This window comes from Strix aluco, chromosome 25 (assembly GCF_031877795.1).
Source record: "Strix aluco isolate bStrAlu1 chromosome 25, bStrAlu1.hap1, whole genome shotgun sequence".
Taxonomy (NCBI): domain Eukaryota; kingdom Metazoa; phylum Chordata; class Aves; order Strigiformes; family Strigidae; genus Strix; species Strix aluco.
Genome location: NC_133955.1, coordinates 4,487,641 through 4,508,720, shown reverse-complemented (window position 1 = coordinate 4,508,720; position 21,080 = coordinate 4,487,641). Strand labels below are relative to the sequence as shown.

Below are 21,080 nucleotides of genomic sequence, written 5' to 3'. Positions count from 1 at the left end.
CTGAGGTTTGGCTCCAGGGTGGCACAGCCCTGCTCCCTCAGCCTGGCCGTGGCTGGGAGGGCGGTTGGGGAAGGACAAGCCATTGATAGATGAAGACACCGGGGTGATGCTAACACCACCCTGACCTCCCAACCCTAAACCCAGCCCCTGGACCACCAGCTCCTCACCCAAACACACCATCCTGCCTGCTCCCAGCACCCTCCCCACCCCGCTGCCTTCCCCCCTGCCCACATCACTGGTTCCCCACTCCCCCTCGGGCACCCCACAGGGTCAGTTCTCCCCCCCAGGCTGAGCACTGCCAGGGCAAACCCCGGGTGACGCAGGCGGGGAGGTCACAGGGCGCCTGGTTGTGCTGGGAGCAGCGGGATCCACTGGCATGTTTGCTGTTCCCTGCTCAAAGCCCTGCTCTGTTCTTCCTCCGGTCACATTAAACTGCTTTTGTCTCTCGGGATTAAAAGCCTGGAAATGGCTGCGGGTCGCCCGGCCGTGCCAGGAAGAGAGGGCTGAGGGTGCACCCAGCTCGGCGGCAGGGTGAACCCTGGCAGAGGGAGGATGAGGAAAGGTCACAGCCCCCCCCCTGCACCATCACCAGCGATTTTGGGTGCAGAATCAGGGAAACCCAAGTGCAGGGATGGCTGCATGCATCTCTCCATGCATCGGCCCACGGCTGCTACATCAGCACGCAACCCCCAAATCCCATCCAGGATGAGGGAATTTCCCAAAATAACCCACACAAGCACCGTAACCCCATTTTCTTACTGTCACCCATTCATCCCGCAGACAGGGCCGGGCGATGGGGCGGCAGGGCCAGCACCCCCTCCCCGTGCCGTGGGCTCGGGGCCGTTTCGTGGTGGCGGTTCCCAGGCACACACGGGCAGCCAGGTGAGACGGGCAGGGCCCCGTGCCAGCAGACGGGATGTTGTCTTTTCACACAGCACCGGTGCGGGGCCGAGGAGCAGCGAAACCCTCGGCGGCTTTGTTTCCCACACTGGTTGCCATTAAGAAATGCAAATTCATTCTTCTGCTTGCTGCTGCTGTTGTTTCTCCCTGCATGCAAAACGATCCTCGGGCATAACGGCCCCACGGAGCGACAGCCCTGGAGAGCGTGGGAGCTGCTGGGGCAGGGAAACGGCTCCCAGGTGGGAGCAGGCGGCACGAGCAGCTCCAATAGTCTCAAAGCCAAGGAGGGCCAGGGCAGCATGCAATGCCCTGGAGAGCAGGAGAGGCTCCTGGCCACATTTTCCTCTTTGGTTCTGGGCGATTCATCCCAGGAGAGCCTGCAGGTTTTGTCCCAGGGGGGAAATTCCTAAAAATACCCCTAAAACCCACCCTCAACCCTGTCTCAGCTCAAAGTATGAGCTGGTGGGGCTGGATGGAGAGGGGGAGGCAGGGGGGCAGCAGGGACCAGAGTCACCCCCCTCCTGTCACTCTTGGGCTCAGAAAGCCCCAACCCCGCTGAGCCAGGCTTGCAGCTCCTGGGGGAGCAGAGGGGGGACAACCCCTCCGTGCCCCCCAGGCGCAGAGGGCAGGAACCCCACAAGGGATGACGCTGATCCACGTCCCGCAGCATCGCGTGGAGCTGTGGGTCTGGGGTGAAGGCACCGCGCTCCTGGTCCCCCGCCGGGGACAGGGGAAAAACCCGCGGGGCTGGAGGAAGGCTGGGGATGAAGACGGTGCCGAGCTGCAGCAGAGCCATGACTCAGCAGTGAGTCACCCTGCTCCGAAGGAAACGTGTTGTTCCCGGTGAGCATCGCCCAGTTTAGGCACCCTTGTCCCCCGGGCTCAGCAGGGAACCAGGACTTGGGGCTTGGATAGGAGAAAAGGGGTGCAGGAGGGGTGCAGGACCCCAAACGAAGTTCTGTGCTTGGGGACTGGGAGTCACAGCAGCTCCCCAGGCGCTGGGTTGGCCTCGAAGCTTGGAGGAGTTTGCTTTTCCCTGGCAAACGTGAGCTCCTGGGGGCAGTTTATGGGCAGCCTCGGCCTTGCCAGCCCAACACTGCGAGGAGCCCTGGTTGCCAAAGCCTGGCTTGGGGAGAACAGATCCTGGGAGACGGGCAGGGCAGACACAGAGCTCTCGGCAGACCTGGGCCACCGGCACACGCCAAAGCCCCCTCGGAGACAGGCAGCATTCCTTGACAGCATCCCTGGCTTCACAGGACGGGGTATTAAAGCAGAAAGTGATTAACGCTCTGCAAGGGAGCAGAGAGCCGGGGCCAGGCTCCAGCCCCGGCGCGGGACGTGACCCGAAATGGCTCTTGCTTTCCCCAAGCCCGACTCTCCCCATCCCGGCGCTGGCTCGGGGCACTGGCAGAGCGAGGACATCGCTTCTCTCCTCAGTGGTGGATTCTGAGGGCAGCAAAATGTTTGTTCTGTCAACACGTGCCTAATCCCCAACCAAAAGCCGATGAAAAAAGCCATGGCGGGGGAAGGATGGGAATAAGCTGCCCTTTGAAACAAAGCCCCGGTGGTGACAGCCACAGCCCCGAAGGGAGGGATGGCATCTCTGGGGTGTGCGGGGCTGGTGCAGCTGGGGAGAGGAGGGGAATAGGGATCCCCCCACCAGCACCCCAGTCCCTGGGGGCACCCTGCAGCCCCAGCACCCTGCAATAGGACAGGGCAGGGGGAAGAGCTCTCCCCATGAGAGCAGGGACGGCCTCCAGCTGCAGCCTGGCCCTGCCACAAACCAACGCACCTTCTTAAACCCAAGCAGGACCCCAAGCACATGTCGGAGGTGCAAGAAACATCCTTGCTCCAAAGTCATTGCATCAGCAAGTCAAGGCTTCTTTCTCCCTGTAACCAAACTGAAGCCAGCGGGTGCAGGCAACACCCTGCAGCATCCTTGCAGCAAACCTCCCCTCCGCACAGCCTGGGACGTCCCCGTCCTCGTCCCCACTGACCCAGCACTCAGCTGGGACACCATGAGCCCGTCACGAACGGGCTCACCTGAGGATTGGCGTTTTCTGATGAACCATAAAACCTTTTTCCTGGTGGGATGAAATGACACTTTGTCATGGCAAGGCTCGTTTCCAGGTTGGCTGGGGCTGCGGGCTGAGCAAGCAACGCTTCCCCTCGCTGTCCACCCTGGGGTGGCTCCTCCAGCCCAGCCCGGCCACTGACCCCGGCCATGAGATCCAGCCCTGCAGGGACCCGCTCCGGGCACTCAGCAGCATCAACCCTGCACCCTTCACCCGCAAAAAAAAAAAAAAAAAAAGTAGTACATTTAGCAGTTTCCATTTGTTTGCTCTTTAAATAATTGTTTCCTTATCGCTATTTATTTAGATCCCTTTAAAATTCTGACAAACCTGCTTCTCAGGCACCGTCACCCGCTTCCTCCCAGCCTGCTCCCTGCGCTGCCTGCGGGCGAGGCAGAGCGGCCGGGCTCGTCCCGGAGGAGGGTCCCCTGCTCAGGGAGGTACATGTGGCCATCGAGCCCCCGCTTACCCCCTCTTTTCTGAGATGGACAAACCAGGATGCCCCACAGCTGTGGTTTGGGGAGCTCGTGCCCCTCTCCCCATCCCACCACAGACCACAGCAGCAGACACAGATGCTTTCGGGGTGCTGCTGAGTCCTGCCAAGGTGGGGCAGCCATAGGGAGGGAGCAGTGGGGGGACACCAGCAAGGGGGGCAGGAAGGAAGGTGACATTACACATTCACTGCCCACCACGGAGAGGTCTCGGAGTCGCTGCACGAGGCCTTTACTGAGGATCAGAGGGAGCAAGGACGAGCCCGGTGCTGCCCAAGCCCCCTTTTCCCCTCCACCCAGTGCCCCGGGGCAGGTGAAGCAATGGGCACTCGCCCAGGTAGCCAGAAAGGCAGCGGCAGCAGCTGGCCACGATTGCCCAACACTTCTCCGTGCAAAGTCCAGCCAAGCACCGCTCTGGGCTATTAACAAGGCCAATTAGAGCAGCACCCAGAGCTGCTGGGGGGAAAGGGGGGGATGGGTTCAAGCGTCCCATGAGCATGGACAGGGGACGTCCCTGCAGCCTTGCGGGGGACAGAGACCCTCTCTGCTGTCGAACTCAGGAGTGTTGGTCCACAGGCATCTCTCGCTGTCACCTACTAGAGAGGTTCAACATCCCGCTGGGCTCAGCTGGGGTGCGAGGGGCTCGTCCCCGGGGTCACCTCCCGGGGTCCCGGCCAACGCCACACTGGGGTTTTGGGCTTTGCGACCGCAGGTTGACGTCACAGCCCAGCCTGCAGCTGTCAGAATTAATTGAGGAAACCCAGCCATGGTAAACAACGAGGAGGGAAACGGGGCAGATTAGATAACAAGGAATGTGCGGTTCTTGCTGTATTTTCCCCCTGGATGGCAAGCCTTGCCCACTCGGGCAGACCCTGCCAAGCCCGGGCTGCTCCTTGCCAGCAGCACAGGGAGCTCAGCCCCAGGAGAGGCTGAAATCCACCTTCTGTGGGACAGCTTTCCTAAAAAGAGTCTGGCTTACCCCAGACTCGAGTTTTGGGTGTCCCCTCCCTCCCTCCAAGCCATGCATCACCCTGGGGCAGGCGGTGAGAGCAGAGCAAGTTCCCCACTCCCCATTGCTGCTGGAGGAGACACGGGGGAGCGACTGCTATGAGGGGGCACAGGACCTGTTGCTTTGTCCAGGGCAGGGTCCTGGCCAGCAGAATTACTGCCCCCACCGCACCATAACAGGCTCAGGGTCCCAACAAAGGGGAAACTCTCACCCTTTCCTGGCTGGCTGCACCTGAGCCTCCCCATCAGAGCAACGTTTGGCTCCAGGTTGTGTTACCCAGACCCCCTTTGCTCCCCAGCAGCACGTCACCCTCCGAACTTGGAGACAACATGGATGCACCGGTGTTCAGACACCTTCCTCATCCCCACTGATGGGATATCTCTGCCTTTAGAGCATCTCAGCCCTGTGGAGGTCCTGCCCACGCTGTCCCTGCCCAGCACACACTCCCGCCCAGCTTGGCAGCATCACCCCAGCCCCACAGCAGCGGTGACAGCCAGGTGACAGAGTGACACCCCCCTGCCTAGTGGGACCTGTGTGGAACACACACCCCATGCACCCAGAAACGTGCAAACCCCTCCCCAGCCCAGTCACCAGCAGGTCCCAAAGCCTGGAAAAGCCAAGTCCAGCAGCTCTGGAGAGTTTTACAAACAAGGAACAACCTCAGCTCCCTCTGCTGGCACCTGCTTCAGGCCAGGCCCTTCCCCAGCAAATCCTAGTTATAAATAATATTTCCAAGCACCTTCCCGCAGCTCTCCCTGCCTGCAGGACGCTGTGCCACACGCCCAGCCCAAAGCTGGGAAGATGCTCCCCAGCTCCTGCCACACGCTGTGACCAAGTACAAACGGCCTGTTAAGCAGAAGGACACACAGCCCATCCGTGGGGCCTGCTCAGGGTATTTATTCCTGTCTTACAGGTGAGGAAACTGCTTGGTGAGGGTCAGTAGGGACGAGCCATAGCCCTGAGGAGCAAAGACAAGACACCCATGAGCTCTTTCTGGTATTCAACGAGTCCTGTGGGACAAGGGATGGTCGCACAGCCAGAGCGCTGGCTGGGGACTCGGTCCTCCTGCCTCAGCCTCTCTCACCTATAAAACAGAGCGAGCACTGACCTTGCTGGGAACAGAGCTGGGCACGAACCAGCCCAACCTTTCACCAGCTGCAGGGTAAAGCATCCCCTGGCCGTCACTGCACGTCATCACCCGTGCCTTAGCGGGGCGGAGGGGAAAGCGCACAGGCACGATGCTCAGCCCCAACCTACCCTGCTCAGCCCCAACCTACCCTGCTCGACCCACAGCGGCCACACTCCAGCGCAGCAGCTGGGAAGCAGGATCCTTGTTTTTAAGTCAATAAAAGGAGATTGCTATGGAGACACAGCAGCCACCAGTGCCAAGTGGCTCAGCAAGACATCCTAGATGGCCTTCCCCACCCACACACCTGCTCTCCTCTCAGCCATCCAAATTCGGGGTTTGCTTGGGGTTTATGGACACTTTAACAGTGTTTTCAACAGCTGCCTGCAAGCGAGCGGTGGCTCTGCAGAGTTTTACAGTGTCTTAGGAGGTGCCTCAGCATCCCTCGGCTCATTCCTGCAGACACGCAGCTCTCCCAGGACAGTACACACACACCTAAAGTTAGCCAAGCGAGCAGCTAGCACAGGGCTGAGCCCTGCCAGCAAGTGGGAAAGCCCTTGAGAAGGTTTTTATCTTTGTTTGTAGAGATCCTTAATGAATTCCCATGAACAGCCAATCTAGCACAGTCCCAGAGATGAAGAGTTGGCACTTGACTGCTGGAAAAAAAACCCACACCACTTGGTGAAGGAGAATAATTACATCCTATCTCCAGCCTCAGGCTTGTTCAAACACCCTTAGCTTGAATGTTAACACACCTCAGCTGGGAGAAGAGCCCGAGCAGCCCATGGGGGCCTCTGGGAAGCTGGTTATACAACTGGTTTTACGCAGAAGGTGTTCAAACATACAGTCCTGCCCAGCAGGAGCCAGGACTGCTGCCTCTGGGAAACTTGTGAAGTGTAAAAGCCAAGCAGGGAGCTTTTCCTCTGTCTGGAGGACACCCCATCCAGGTCCACCCCTCCACCCAGGTCCCAGCATCGCCCTTTCCCCAACACCGTCACCACGGCAGAAGATGGAACCATGATTTCTACAGTGTCACCAACTCGCAGCACAGCTGAGCTGCCTCCCAGGATGCTGCACCATTACTCTGTTTGTAAACAGGTGAAAAATGTACTTTTTTTTTTTCCCCTCCACTTAAGCCTTTAAGTTATTGTGAAGGTATCACTTCTGCAGGGAAGACGTAATCAAGATAAGGAAACGCTACAGGTGAGAGAGCTCTTAAGCCAGCCCTGCTCCACGCTGCTCTGCAGAGCTGAGCCCAGGGCATTCGATGGGGCAAACAAGGCTGGTCCTTACCTGCGTGTGCCAGCTGCTTCCCCGCTTGGTCTCCGCTGCGTGCTTTCACTACTCAACTGCTTTATGAATGGGGTAGGAAACATTTGAGATTAGATTTCCTTAAATAACTTCTGTTTAACCAGGTATTTTCCAATTAACACACAGGTGGAGCATGTGAACGACAGATTACAGGTTATAGAAAGCTTCCAGAGAAAGCTTACACTAAAAGTTACTCCTGCCCCCGTGTACGTACGTGCAGACCCTGTACTCCTTCCCCACAGACTCCCTCACAGCATCCCCTTCACCAGCACGGCCTGGTTTCCCCCTTGGCCTGTTAATATTTCACTGCACATCCCCAAAAGATTTGCAGAGAAGCAAGAGCAGAGGGAAGAAGAGCTGAAGCGAGCACAGATCCCTCCCTTAGCATCTTGCTGTGCACCGCAGGCTGTGTGCCGTGTCATTTAGTGGACATAGGAGGGGGGAAAAAAAAATTGCATTAAAACCTGCCCTTTTCTTCTCTGCTGCAGTTACAGCTGCTGCTCCTGGAAGGCCTGGTGCTTGCTGGAGCCCTCAGGCCCACGCCTGCGGTGATGCTGTGGAGGTTTTGGAGCAGGTCCTGCACTTTGCTCCGTGGTCAGCCGGGCAAGCAGGGCACCCTCCAGCCAGAGGCACGCAGCGAGGCCCAGGGCACGGCACCATTTGGTCCTGGGCAGCACCCAGGGCGCTGAGCACGCCTTCCTCGCTGTAACTCATCACACACAACCCCTACAGCGAAGAACATCCTCCTGCCGACCGCAGCATCGCTTCGGGGGCCGAAGCAAGCTGCTTAAAACCAGAATTATTTTTATAACTTGTAATGGACAACGATCTGCTTCCCTTAAAAAAATAAGCAAGCAGAAAAAGCAAACCCAAGTAGTTCATAGGTGACTGTGGCAGCCGTTTGACTTGGCCTCCTGCCTTGCCACCCTGCACCACACCCAGGCTCTGCGCAGGGATCACGGTGGTAGGATGACCTCCATTACAGCAATCCCTCAAGTTATTTGCCTGCTCAAGAGATAGTATTGGAAGGTGTGATGGTATTGTCCTGCACTGGCAAACTTCGACAGGTTGCAACCCTAAAGACAAACAGATTCTTTCAAGCAAATAACTAGTAAATGAAAAGTTGGGCAGAGAGAAGGGGAGGCAATCCTAACCTACCCAAACAGATTGGTCTTAAAGAGACCCATGAGCACCAAGAGCTTAAGGGGTGCATTCTTTTCAAGACACAAAATAAACAGCCGTAGGCACAGGGAGCAGGATGTCTGCTCCCAGTAAGGCTTTCAGTCAAGCTTAAACAGCACATGAAAGCTCCGGGCATTTATTCAAATGTTAAAAACCAAACCCAGTGCACACATATTAAGGTTTCTTGCAAGGATTAGTAACAAAATCACATGTAAGCAAAAAAAGGGCTTTGTCTAAGCTGCTCCACAATATAGTTTATATAGGCAAACGTTTGGGCTGGGTGCCCCGAGTGGTAAGGCCTCGCCTGGGAAGTAGGATCAGCCCGAGATGACCGTGCCAGTGCCCACCAAAGGAGAGACCTTCACATGCCCCCATCCTGATCTACAGGAATGCTAGATGTTCCCTTTGTGATATGAAAGAAAAAGAAAAGAACCAAACTCCTCTCATTCAAAATTCCTCTCCTGCCTCACCAAGAGCCTCCTGAAACAGCAGGTCCGATCTGTTGCTGGTGGAAGTCTGAAGCATCACCACGTGCTGCACCAAGGCTCTGAGTAAAGAGCCACGCCAAGAGCATGGAAGCACCCGGCCGTGGCTGCAGCACTGCTTCGTGCTGGTGACCCCCCTGTGGTCATCACCAAAACCAGCTTTCCACTCCTCCTCACAGCTGCACCCAGACCTCCCAGTGCCGCCTCCCCTCCTGCTTCAGCCCCGGTTACAGCTGGAAGGCGCCGGCCCCACGGTGCGGAGCTGGTGCTTCCCTCCACGCTCCGGCGGGGGCCTGGCGCAGGCAGGAGACGCAGCGTTACAGCGGAGGAGTTACCTGACCTCAACACGAGGGACATCCGCTGGCGACATCGGCGAGCGGGGGTAACCACATGCCGTAAGGGTCAGTACCGGCACCGTGCACCTGGTGGGAACTTTCCTCCAGAACCAGATGCTGCAGTGAGCCCCCTCCCTTCCTCACAGGCTCCCCTCCCCCCTCACAAAATCATCCATATGGGCCTCTCGGCTGTCCTCGTACCCCTCTGCCTGGACTAGAAAGGTTGTTTGATAAACTCAATATGGACTGAATTCATTTTGGTTTGGTTTTAAAGTAATTTGGGGTAAAGACAGGGCTAGAACTGGGTACACGGATACTCTGCCTTAGAGTCTGGAAACACCCTGGAGATAGAAGCTGGGTACACTTCGAATCACAGACTGGTTTGGGTTGGAAGGGACCTTGAAGACCATCTCGTTCCACCCCCCTGCCCCAGGCAGGGACACCTTCCGCTAGCCCAGGTTGCCCAAAGCCCCGTCCAACCTGGCCTTGAACCCTTCCAGGGAGGGGGCAGCCACAGCTTCTCCAGGCAACCTGTGCCAGGGCCTCACCACCCTCACTGGAGAGAATTTCTTCCTTACATCTAATCTAAATCTTCCCTCTGACAGTTTAAAACCATTACCCCTTATCCTATCCCCACACCCCTGATCAAGAGTCCCTCCCCCCTTTCCTGTAGCCCCTTTCAGTCCTGGGAGGCCGCTCTAAGGTCTCCCCGGAGCCTTCTCTTCTCCAGCTGAACCCCCCCAACTCTCTCAGCCTGTCCTCACAGGGGGGGTGCTCCAGCGCCCCGAGCATCTTCGTGGCCTCCTCTAGACTTGCTCCACCACATATAACTACAAGATGAGATTCAGAAGTTTTTGTGGCTTCAATAAAACTCTCAACAGCTACAGAACATTTTTTTTTCTGTGTTAATTTAATCATACAAATATTCATTTATACATTAAGGAAAAAGCTTCCTTTATTTTTACCCCCAATGTGCTATCATAGGACTTCTCTCAGACTCAATGAGGCAACACACCATCCTGTTCTACACATGCACTCCCCCCGGAGAGAATAGACAGGCTGCAGAACCACCCACGCACTCACACACGAAAAAAAAAATTAAAACACACAACAGAAACCCAGACGTGGGACAGCGTGCATTTCCTAACCCTGCAGACTCCAGCTGCTCTCATGCCCACGTGCTCTCCGACCGCACGGCTTTGCTCCTCCTCGCTGGTGGAGCTGCAACTTCCAAACCTTGGAGGGGTCTCAATCCAACGCTCCCGAGATGTGGGCAGCAGATTCCAGCTCCCCCCAGATCCTCACGTGGCATTGCCAGTTTTGGGGTAGCCCTAGGGCTGTTGTGCTCCAGTTTGCCCAGGCTGAGAGAGGGTACCTGGGCTGCTCAAGTCGTCTTAGTGATACAGTTCCGCACCCCAAGTGGCTCACGCTGACACAGGGATCCATTTAGAGACCATCAGAGATGTCCTGTGTTATCTTTTTTTCTTTCAGAGGGGTGGGGGGGATTAGGAAGATCTCTCTCTCCCTCCTCCTCAGGGCTTCAAGACAGATGGGTGTTAATCAGACTGGAGCCAGTTGCAGCCTCTCTGTCACCGCACCCTCCTGTACCAGTGGGTACCAGCCCCATGCCTGCCCCAGTCAGGAGCACCAGCCTCACTGGCATAACAGCCTCTTTACTGGTTCACCAGTCTCAGCCCAGTAAGGATTTCCTCCTGTTTTGAACAGGCCTGAGTTCTATGCGCATAACTCACGTGGATCGGGTTATCCGAGCCACTGCACACACTTCAGGCTCACCAAAATATTTGACATTCAGCACTTTTGAAAAGCCGGGCAGTTTTGTTTCATGTATCTGATGTTAAGACTCCACGAGTTTGAATGCATCAGCCCTGTGGAAACCAATACAATCACAGTGCCCTGAAGTCACCTGGAAAGAGCTTTGCTGAATACATCTCAAATCCCACTCTTTAAAAGCTGGAAACCTGACAGCGAGAGCAATTTGAGGGCTGGCTGCACCACTGAACTCCAAGGAACCAGAGGAGATAAAACCACCTTTGGCCTCAGCAAAACAATTTTTTACTCAAGGAAACACCCGGAGGTAGAGCAACCACTAATTTAAACATCCTTGCACTGTCACAGCCAGGGTTACAACCCCAACCCTCAGAGCACGCAGCGCTCTGTGTGACCGTTCCCGCAGACAAGAGCGCTCACACTCAGCTACCTGGGGAAGAGCGGTGATGTGAGCAGCAAGAGGCTGCAGATTTCAGCAGCAACTCGGATCTGGCCCTGCCTTTCTTCACCCCCTGGAGTAAGTGACCCTTGTCACAAGGACACCACGGACTGAAAACACTCAAGAGAAGAGAGAGTTCAGGTCTGTGCAGAACAAGTATGCCTTCTGAGCGGGAAAGCACACGACTACTTGGGGTGCATGCAAGTTTGTTTGGTTGTTTTTTTTTTTTCCCTCAAGGAAAATTCAGTCTTAGGAGGAGCACAGGAACACAGATGTGGCAGCCATTATATACGGGAGGAGCAGAGGTGGCTGGGAGCAGAAGAAAGCTGGCGTGGGGGTATCCGAGTTCAAGGGTGTCCCAGATGCCTCAGCTGACAAAAGGCAAAGGTTGCAGCACCAGCTATACATACAGACTCAGATGTTAACTTTTTCCCCCCTTCCACTACACAGCTGATAAAAGGAGCTAATAAAGATAAGGAATCACCTCATCACTTGGACAAACAGCAGCCTCCAGTGCTTTAGACACCTTCAGCATTGCAAGAGTGTGATGGTCAGGTACATGTTCATGGCTTCAGAGCTTGTCGCACAAGCCACGTGCTTGGAAAGGAGGGAGGGAAGAAAGAATCCGCTTGTCCACACTACACCAGTGATGCAAATCATTGCCTAGACTGAAGGCTGAGAGATAACTGAGCCAAGGCAAAATGACGTTACAGGACAAGAACCAAACACTACAGCTGCACAGAGCAGGCGGCACAGCACTGCCTTCCACGGGTTCCTAACGCTCACCCAGCTCTAGCAAGCTGCCGAGACAGACCCAGGCACCCACCAAGCTGCAAGTGCAAACGGCTAGCAGTCCAAAGCCTGCAGCGCCTCTTATGCAGATAATTTCTTACATTATACTTGTTTCTCCCAGCAAACGGCTTTTTGAAGGGAGACTTCAGATAACAGTGACCTTTAACAACTGAACCTCTGAAATGCAAACAAAATCTATCGCCCGATTCTTCCTCTGTTGGATACAAGGAACTCCCACTGTCCTCCACAAGATCCATCTGTATGCACTAAGATAAGAGAATCCTTGGTAGCTGCAGTGAAAATGAATCCCCCATTGAAAGCCAGCCAAGAAAATACAACTAGTCAAGAGCAAGAGCAATCAGCGTAAAGCCACACACCATGCAGTTAAGCCTGCGCTCTGCTCCAACAAGGACAACAAGAGTCTTCACTGGGAAGATGTGGAAGAAGGTAGTGGGAGCTTTGCACATTACTGTATCTTTGGCAGATGGCTGTTCCAGCCTTGTCCACGTTTCTGAATAAGACAGTGTCCCCTCACCTCAATCCCCTTCAGCGGGATCTGTGGTGACACAGCACTTCAGAAATCCAGCGCAGCACTCACAGCCATTCTCCTTCCCTCACGCTGGACTTCCCAATCCATAACTGAAGGAAATTTTTTGGAGGAACAGCAGAGCAACCCGAATCTTTAGAGAAGCAATTCCTCCCCCTGGAGAGCCCGTTTAGAAGGTTAGAGCCTCAATGAAGCTACAAGCCAGGATGATAAAGGCGAATGAATACAAGGCGACAGAGTGGAATCCAGCTGACGATGCTAACTCTTGTTCTGCATTCAAAAATGAAAACAATTAGCCTCTAAGCTAATGCTTTATCACAGGAGAAATGAATGTGAACTTATACTCCAAGAGAAAGATGGGAGATTCAAAATTAAAAGGACATGACTTCTGTAAAGCTTCGCAACTACTACCAAGTGTATTATAGCTACAGAAAAAGAGTTTCCTCTTGGCACAAGACCGATACGCTTGCTTGCTCTAGGCACAGCTACTGTACATCAAGAGTTAACAAAAAGGTATTTTTAAAATCCTAACCACATAGGACAGCTCTGGAACTTTAATAATTCTGTTTCTTATTAATATGGGTGTGTATTTGCATGTACTCCATGTACAAGGGAAAGGGAAATGAGCCCTCCACGTTATCCTAGAAGTCCCAGTCTTTCTCTCCAACTCTGCTACTGAGACCTGGTCTTCAGCATGATTTCCAATGACATGCAGGACAACTAACAGCAACACCCAAACCAAAAGGGAGAAAAAAAAAAAAAAAAGAAATAAGATTAAAAAGTTGGTAACTAAAACCAGCAGATGATATTAAAAATGCAGAGCTGGGTGCAGACCCAACCTGTCACTAAAAAATGTCTGACAAAAAGAAGTCACTGCACAACCCCCAGAAGATGCTAAGCAAATTCCCAGTCGGTAGCAAGCAAAACATGACAGTTCCGTAAAAATGCACGCTGTCCCTTATTTAAAAAAAATATGAACAAGAAACAAACAGAAATTAAACATTTGCTCAAACTACAACCGCTCTGTAGGCAAAATATTTTTTTTAAAGATGGCTTTTTCATTTTCATTTTTTAAACTTTTTAAGCTACCTAATTATGTGAGAATGATTTCTAAAAAAACCCCATGGTGTTGGTATATTTTCTTTCTCATAGCATTTAACAACACTCCTGAAATCCAGCATTCACACATGCATACTTAGATTTTGTATTTTCCTCTGGAAACAGCTAGTCTTAAGTTACTGGGCTTTTGTTTTTCTTCTTTATCCAGAACACGGAGGCAGAGAAGGGGGGGTCCACGTTGTGTCTGTCTGCCACATGAATCCCCCTCCCTTCCCCCAAAAGTCAGTTCTTTGTTAAATTCTCCTCTTGTCGATACCCGTTTTGTGTTTTTATGTTTTAAGACTGTCCGAAGGGATAAGGACCGTGGAAACCCTGAAAGAAAGTTGGAGACATAATCAATTTCAACAGGCAAGAAATAAAATTGATCAGTGCACACCTACAAATACTGACCATCCCATCCCAGTACTTCTAAACCAAATGCAACCCTTTACCCACCAATGTCACCTTTGTTGTCCAGCCTTATGAAACACCCCTGAAACGCAGGTTTCATGTGCTTGTAGCTGCTTTCCTCAGAGATGTCAGATGCTATCCACTTACCTCTTTCAGGTGTTATTTAGGCCAGGTAATAGCCAGGTGTTACTGGGCCACAAAGGAACTTGTATTTTCTACACCAGAGCAAAAATCCCCCACAGATGCTACAATACCTGCGAGGCCAAGCAACTGCAGTTTCACAACTCTATTCTAAAGATTACAGCAAACAGTTAAGAGGCTGTAACTGGTAGAAGAGTCTATTTAAGAAAACAATTAAGATTTGGAAATCCACATTCCCACAACTGCCACTTTTTCCTTACATGAAAGTCAACAACATTGAACCAAAAAAATCAAAATGCTTACTACAGAATCCATTTTCACGCCTTTACATCCTGAAGTGAGTCACCTAAATGACAGATCTAGTAACAGGTCTCAAATTAACAGGAACTCCCTCCTGTAGTGTCTATTGTTTCAATCAGCTATTCAGGGTTTCATCAGGAAGCAAAAGAAAGCGACCAACAGGCAGGCAAGAGATCTCCCAAGTCACAGGGATATAAAGTTTGTCATAATGATGAAGGTACAAACCACACACAAGATCCTCCTGTAAGATCCAGACACATACTCAGGTCAGAAGTGAGACGAGGGAGAAAAGCTCATTATATTTCATTGTCAAAGTTGGAAGACTGTTATGCAAATGCTTTTTTAAAACACAGACCAGCTTCTTCCCGGCATGCCGATGAGTAAGGCAGACGAGAGTCCAATTAGCACAAAGTCACTCTTGGTCTTTAAGTGAAACTCTGACTTCAGTTTTCACCATTTTGCCTTTAACAGGGCAAATCTCAAAGGAAACACTGTTCCCTACATGTTCTCCTACAACTCTGTGACAATCTCGCTGTGTGAGCCACAGAGCCAGGCAGCAACGAACGACTCATATAAAGAACATATCAACTTCATTAGCTTAAGCCCAGCTGCAAAAACCCAAGTTCAAGAGCTCTGTTGTACATCTATGTTACAAAGGCACTGCTGTAAGAAGCCTGTAATCTTGCTACAACCGGTGAGAAAAAGTTAATTCTTCAGGATATATCAGGTGGCAAAATACAAGACAATGATAAAATGAAGCATCTGTGAGCAGCTCTCAAAACTTAACCAAGAGAGGAGGATTAGCACGCAATTAAACAGGACATTCATCAACTGCGTGGGAAGTATGGAAGACTGGTAACTTGGAGAAGCTGTTTGCAGACAGAAATACATGCAAGTGATGGAAAAACAAACACGCTCCTACCCTAGGAATATGCTGCACTCCCAGTTTGTAGAGCAAGCTTTTCAAAAAGCTAACACCCAGCAGATTCCAGCACAATAGTTCACCTCAGAAAGGAGAAGCTCCCACCAGAATCAAGAGACTGAGATATTCAACATTTCCAAAAAATACAGTCACTGAAACAGGGGGAAGGGGAAGAGCAGAAGAGAAACAGTAAAATAATGTGAATAGGTGCACAAAACCCCCCCTAAGGACACAGAAGGAAAACTGTTAAAAACCAGATCCTAGGCAGTCTCACCTCAAAGGGGTTAAGCTATTGCACTTACTGCTCTGCAGAAGAGAAACAGGATTTGTTGGCGATTACCTGCACAGTCACATTTGCCAGAATTTGCTTCATCTTTTAGTCACCTGCCCATAAGGCTTTGTTTGCTGACACTGACTGGCAAGTACTCGCAAGGCTCACCAGAGTGGTTTAAACATCAACTGGTCCCAGCTGCCTGCTCCCTCTGCCGGGAGCTACCGCCTGCACAGCGGAGCCGGCGCAGAACCGTTTATGTATTTTACAGTTTATGTCCCAGGTAAAACCTTGTTGATCTAATTTGTGCATGCCGGAAGCCAAGACATCTGCATCACCCCATGACATAAAAGAATTAACGCAGTTAATCAGTACACAGTCCAGAGGCTTGGGCTTCAGTCAGACATGAGAACAGTTCATTAGTCTTTTTGTATGCAGAGAGGGACCCTGGGAAGAGGCTATTAACCTTGTTTTCAGAGAAACCCTCTAGATCTTCAGATGCTGTTTTCTGTAGCATCTAATTTAAAGGTACACAATTATGCTAACCGTGTGTTAATTAAAACCAGAATTTAGCTCACCTTCGGAGTGTCAGATTACTAAGTATATACAGCTTTGTACCGCTGGCTACACTGCACTTAACAGGTCGCCATACCTAGACGAGCTTCTCACACAAGCAATTCCAAGAACAGTCCCAGACTCTGTGATCAAGGTCAGCTTCTCCCGATGCAATGAATTCCACCAAGAAGAAAAAGCCCCAAAATCTTTGCTTTTGGGATTGCCACTCTTCACTGCATTTCACTTACCCATGAGATTTATTAGTGTACACAAGAACTTACAAAATTAAACCACACTTGTTTCTTTCCTTTAAGATCAAGCGTAGACTTGGTTTAACATCAGACCCTGAGCAAGAAACTCTTACTCCCCTTTGTGAAATGAGAATACTTTCTTTCTTCTTCCTCAGTAAGATGCAAGCTCTCTGCAGAGCAATTCTCATCGCATTTATTCAACGTGCACAGTGTAATAGCGTCTTGATACCTGAAAACTTGTTACTGCTGCAATGAAAATACCAAACTCCATTACATGACATTTTCAAGAATAATTATCCCTTGTATGCAATATTTTACATCATAAACATGCAAAAATAATTCTGCATACCACTGCAGTTTTTCTGAGCGATTTCAACTGAGGAATTATTCACACTATTTTTGGTGAATTCCCTTCTACTCTCAAAATGAGATCACTGTCTTTATGGGAAGCTCAGCTGCAGCTTTGCAAATTTACTCTCAGTTCTTCCAGTATCTTCCACAGAAGTAATTGCTAACTTGCTAGTGAAAGCATACTGGCTATTCATACAGATAAGTATGTGAGAACAGAGGACCATGTTTTTTCAAGACTCTACATGAATATTATTGGTATAAATTATCATTTGACTTCTGCATCTAGAAGGGAATTGCGATGTTTTGGAAAGTTAAAGGCCTTTGTAAATACTGAGCTCTTTAAAGAAGGCACCTGTGCTAGAAATAAAACGAAGATTAAGTTAATCTTTCATAAACCATCACAACACAGGCTTTCAAATAGCTATCTTTATTTCACCTTTGTGACTGAGTCAAGATCAATAAAAGGTACACTTCAAGAGAGACAGGAGTTTGATGCACAGCTGCAAAGCAATACAGGCGTCTCCCAGTGTACACTGACAGTAGCATCAGACAACGCTACAAGTCCCCGTTTCCTCATCACCTCCTGGGCCGCTCCTAGTCAGTGCTTCTCCAAACTACGCAGAGTTTTCTTGACTAACTTACGTAAACTGAACACAAACAGAAGAACAAAGTATTGAGCACTCTTTAAATTTTTATTCCATGCATGCTGTGCAAACATGGCATGGCAGTTAAGACCACCAGGAAGTTAAGAACCCCCTCACAGTGCAGCCACTCGTAGGGCTGGTTTAGATGCACACAGCTGATGAAGTACATGAGGGCTCAGGTACATGATTAAGTTACCATGCAACAACTCAGCTCTTGTAACTTAATCAATGGCGTGCTTTTAGTCTGCAGAGATAAAAGAACAGGGAAACTGTTGGCCTGCAATGGAGCAAAGTTAAGCTAAAATCAGATTATCTCATATTTCCCACAGTCCAAAAGCACTCGGACTGTTGGTTTTCATGGATGAGCTAACATGCAGCATCCAAACACAGTAGTTTTTCACCAGATAAGCAAACCAGCTCATGCAACATCAGTTTAGCCTGCAGATGCTATGCAGCAGTGTGGCTGTCAAAGAGTACCTATGGTAGTTTTGAGTCCAATGTTCTCCCACTTTGTTCTAAATGAATTTAACTACACGGTAACTAGCCCAGTTTAAGGACCAGATACCAGGATGGAAGGAGCTTCTCTCCTACATGGAAGCAAATGTTTCTGGGGTGTCTTCCTTACCCACAAATATAGTTTGGTACCCAAATAGTTTCCAGGGGAAAAATTTCTGTCTAAAGTTTAGAGGTACTCCCCAAATAGGCAAATTGGAGCGTCCTGGTTTGGAAGAAGCACGCATCTAGAAGCAGCAGCAACTTTTAAACTGAGAGAGGGGAAGCCAGTCAAAGGCTCTAAGAAGAGAGAGAGAGGTTTGGTTCCCCCTCATGTATAGAAAGCTGTCAGGTAGCATGGATCAGAGTTCAGCTCCACACAGAACGAAGATGGGGAGCAAAAATACATCAGGAAAAGAGGTGTTAAGATTTTAATTCAGTGAACTCCAAATAGGCTTATATTTCATTGGGCTTTTAAGAGTAGCATGAGTAACGAACAGAACAGATTAATACCAGACAAGTTGTAGAATGCCCTTTGCTACGGCGGTGACTATATAAGAGTTCTGTAGGGGCAAATCTTTGCAGAATCAGAACTTCTACGTGCAGTTTTCTGCATTACACAGAAGGCACCAATTCCTCAATTCTTATGGGCAACAGATTTAGATATATATATATTTTTTATATATAGGTGACAAGTACAATCTGAATGTCAGTATATGGCTATCCACTTCAGATCTTTTTAGACATTTAAACCTGTACGTTTCTTTCCTTAGTTAAGAAATTTAACTCTAATTCCCCAGGCACTGTAAGACTGCATCTTGCGCTTTTAATGTAAAAGACACTCACAAGAGAGCAGCAGTGACCTCGACAGTGTTGCTATGAGACAGGAGCGAGTAAATAGAAGGAAGCTATATTAGCCTCATCTCTCTCGAGAATACAGAGAGAAAGCGATTGCCAAAGAGGAGAATAAAATACCCATGCATGGGTATATCTGGACTCTAATACAGCTCATCCCTATCCCGAGATAAGCATCCTATCCTGCATTTAAGCACATCTTTAATTCTAAGAACATGCAAAAACTCCACTGGGAATAGATATAACAACAACATGCTTAAAGCAATGCCCTGAACACAGACCCTGATCTACAACCTTCCAGCAGCTTATTTGATAAGGTGAGCAGGGTGGACCCAGGGAAAGCATACATTACAGCAGGAATAAAGATCACACTCAGTTTGTTTCAACCATATCACAGGTTTCATCTTATCTGCTTATAGGGAATTCAGTGTCTTGTTTTGCTTGGTTTTGCCTAGAAAAGTTTGTTTCACTGAGCAGAGTGTCCAAACCTCGTACTCTGTGCTGCTGCATAAAAGCATTTTGGATGTTTCCACATGTGAAACATTGATACACTTGTCTAATCCAGCAGCAGATGGCACACCAGTGTCGCTAAGATCTTTACTCCAGTGGGGAATTTCAGAGGACAAGTCACACCTGCTCAGTTGCACCAGAGGGAGAACTAACACAGACAAGGTCTGGCAACTTCTAGTATGTTTTTACAGCTGCAGATGCCAGAAAGTGCTAGTTTTAGCTCAAAAGATTTCACAGTCTCAAGCAGCTGCATGACTGGGGTTCTCCACGATCTCTTGGCAGAGAAGAAGCCTCCACAGTGATCTGAGAAATGTTTAAGGGCTTATACTACTTGTAAATATGGGACATAAGCCTTGCTGAACACCTTAACTAGACCTTACCCATCCCCTTTGCTGTATCTCACCAAATGGTGTGTCAAACATGACTAGGGATTCACTCCATTCTCTGGGTACATGAAAGCAGACAAAAATGTTAGAGGTCCTGCTCAAGATAAATAAAATCCAGGAATCTTAATGTGCAACTACATAACCAACCCACAGTACTCTCTTGTCTGCTCCTAGAAATTGAAATAAAGCCTTTCACATCAATATTCAATCACAAGACAACAGCTCAAAACGTTGTATTTTCTTTCCCCCTCTGAAGCAGCAGAGTACAGGTCAAGTCCCCAGGGAAGTGGGGAAGATGGGCCAGATACAGCTTTTCCTAACAGGTACCGGAACACCATCTGCTGCTTAGGTGGTTTAATACTTCTGACATCACCTCCAAAAAGCCCTTTTCCACTTAGTCCGAGTCCCAGCTGGGGATGCTGCTTACACATTACTCCTTTTTAGAAAAAAAAAAAAAAAAGTATCATCTTTTCCAGAAGGATCTCCAGATTGCAGGAAGGAGGCATGCGATAGCGCTAGACCTGTACCAGGGAAGGTGGGCGTGTTCACCTGGCAATTTTAAATGAGATCAAGTATCTAGGATGTCAAACCTACTCAAACAGAAACAGTATTGTACCAGTGTGAATATCGAGTCCATGGCAGAATGCCTCCTGCCCTGGACAGGAGGCACAAGGCTGGAACAGGACTCTGATCTTCAGACCTACCTTAATAACGGTGTCCAAAGGAAAAGCTAACTTGTTTTATTATGTCACAAATAGGAACACTGTAGTAGAGACAAAAACCCCTCAAAAAATCAGTGAACTTTCACATACCCCACCCATCTCCAAAAAGGACTATAAAATTATCCCTTCTGAAACAAGCAAAAAACAAAATTTCTGCTTTTATCTCATATGATCTACCTCAAATCCACCCAAGAGTATTCTCTAAATACAAAAAGAAACAAAAGCCCCAAAACAAGAGGAAAAAAAAAGGGGGGGAGAAAGGCCACCTACCCTATATCTGAGGTTAGATTATAATGGCTCACATCTCCTAAGAGTATTGATCATGAACTTTGGGTTACTAGCTAAACCAGCTTACTTAAATTTAGTGAAATCCTCTCTGGTAGTGCTTCACACTCCTTTTTGGCTTTTCTTTTCCACAGTATAGCTGACCTTTGCTATGTCCTCTGCACCTCCAATAGGTATCAGTTTCTTACACCTATGTTCTTAGGAGAGAATCTGTTGGTACACTCCACCTCCTGGTGCCCACCCCGCTCCCCTCTCACTAGGAAGGTAAGGATATATACCACAGGGAGAGACCTAGCAAAAACTGAAGGCCACGTTACTGCCAAAACGCCACATCCAGAATTTCTACGCAGGAACTTTTCCAGAAGTGCATACATTAGCAGTTCCACATCCATCCATCTGCAAGTGCAAA

The 21,080-nt window shown here is 49.9% G+C and overlaps 1 protein-coding gene across 1 annotated transcript in view; it reads right to left on the bottom strand.

The window, feature by feature from the left end:
* Window positions 1–11,347: 11,347 nt before the first annotated feature.
* Window positions 11,348–21,080, bottom strand: part of ILRUN (inflammation and lipid regulator with UBA-like and NBR1-like domains) — a 32,854-nt gene continuing 23,121 nt past the window's right edge. Inside the window, exon 5 of the mRNA XM_074850255.1 lies at window positions 11,348–13,908. Coding sequence (XP_074706356.1) covers window positions 13,873–13,908 — 36 coding nt within the window. The 3' untranslated portion in view covers window positions 11,348–13,872. The remainder of the gene's footprint in view (window positions 13,909–21,080) is intronic.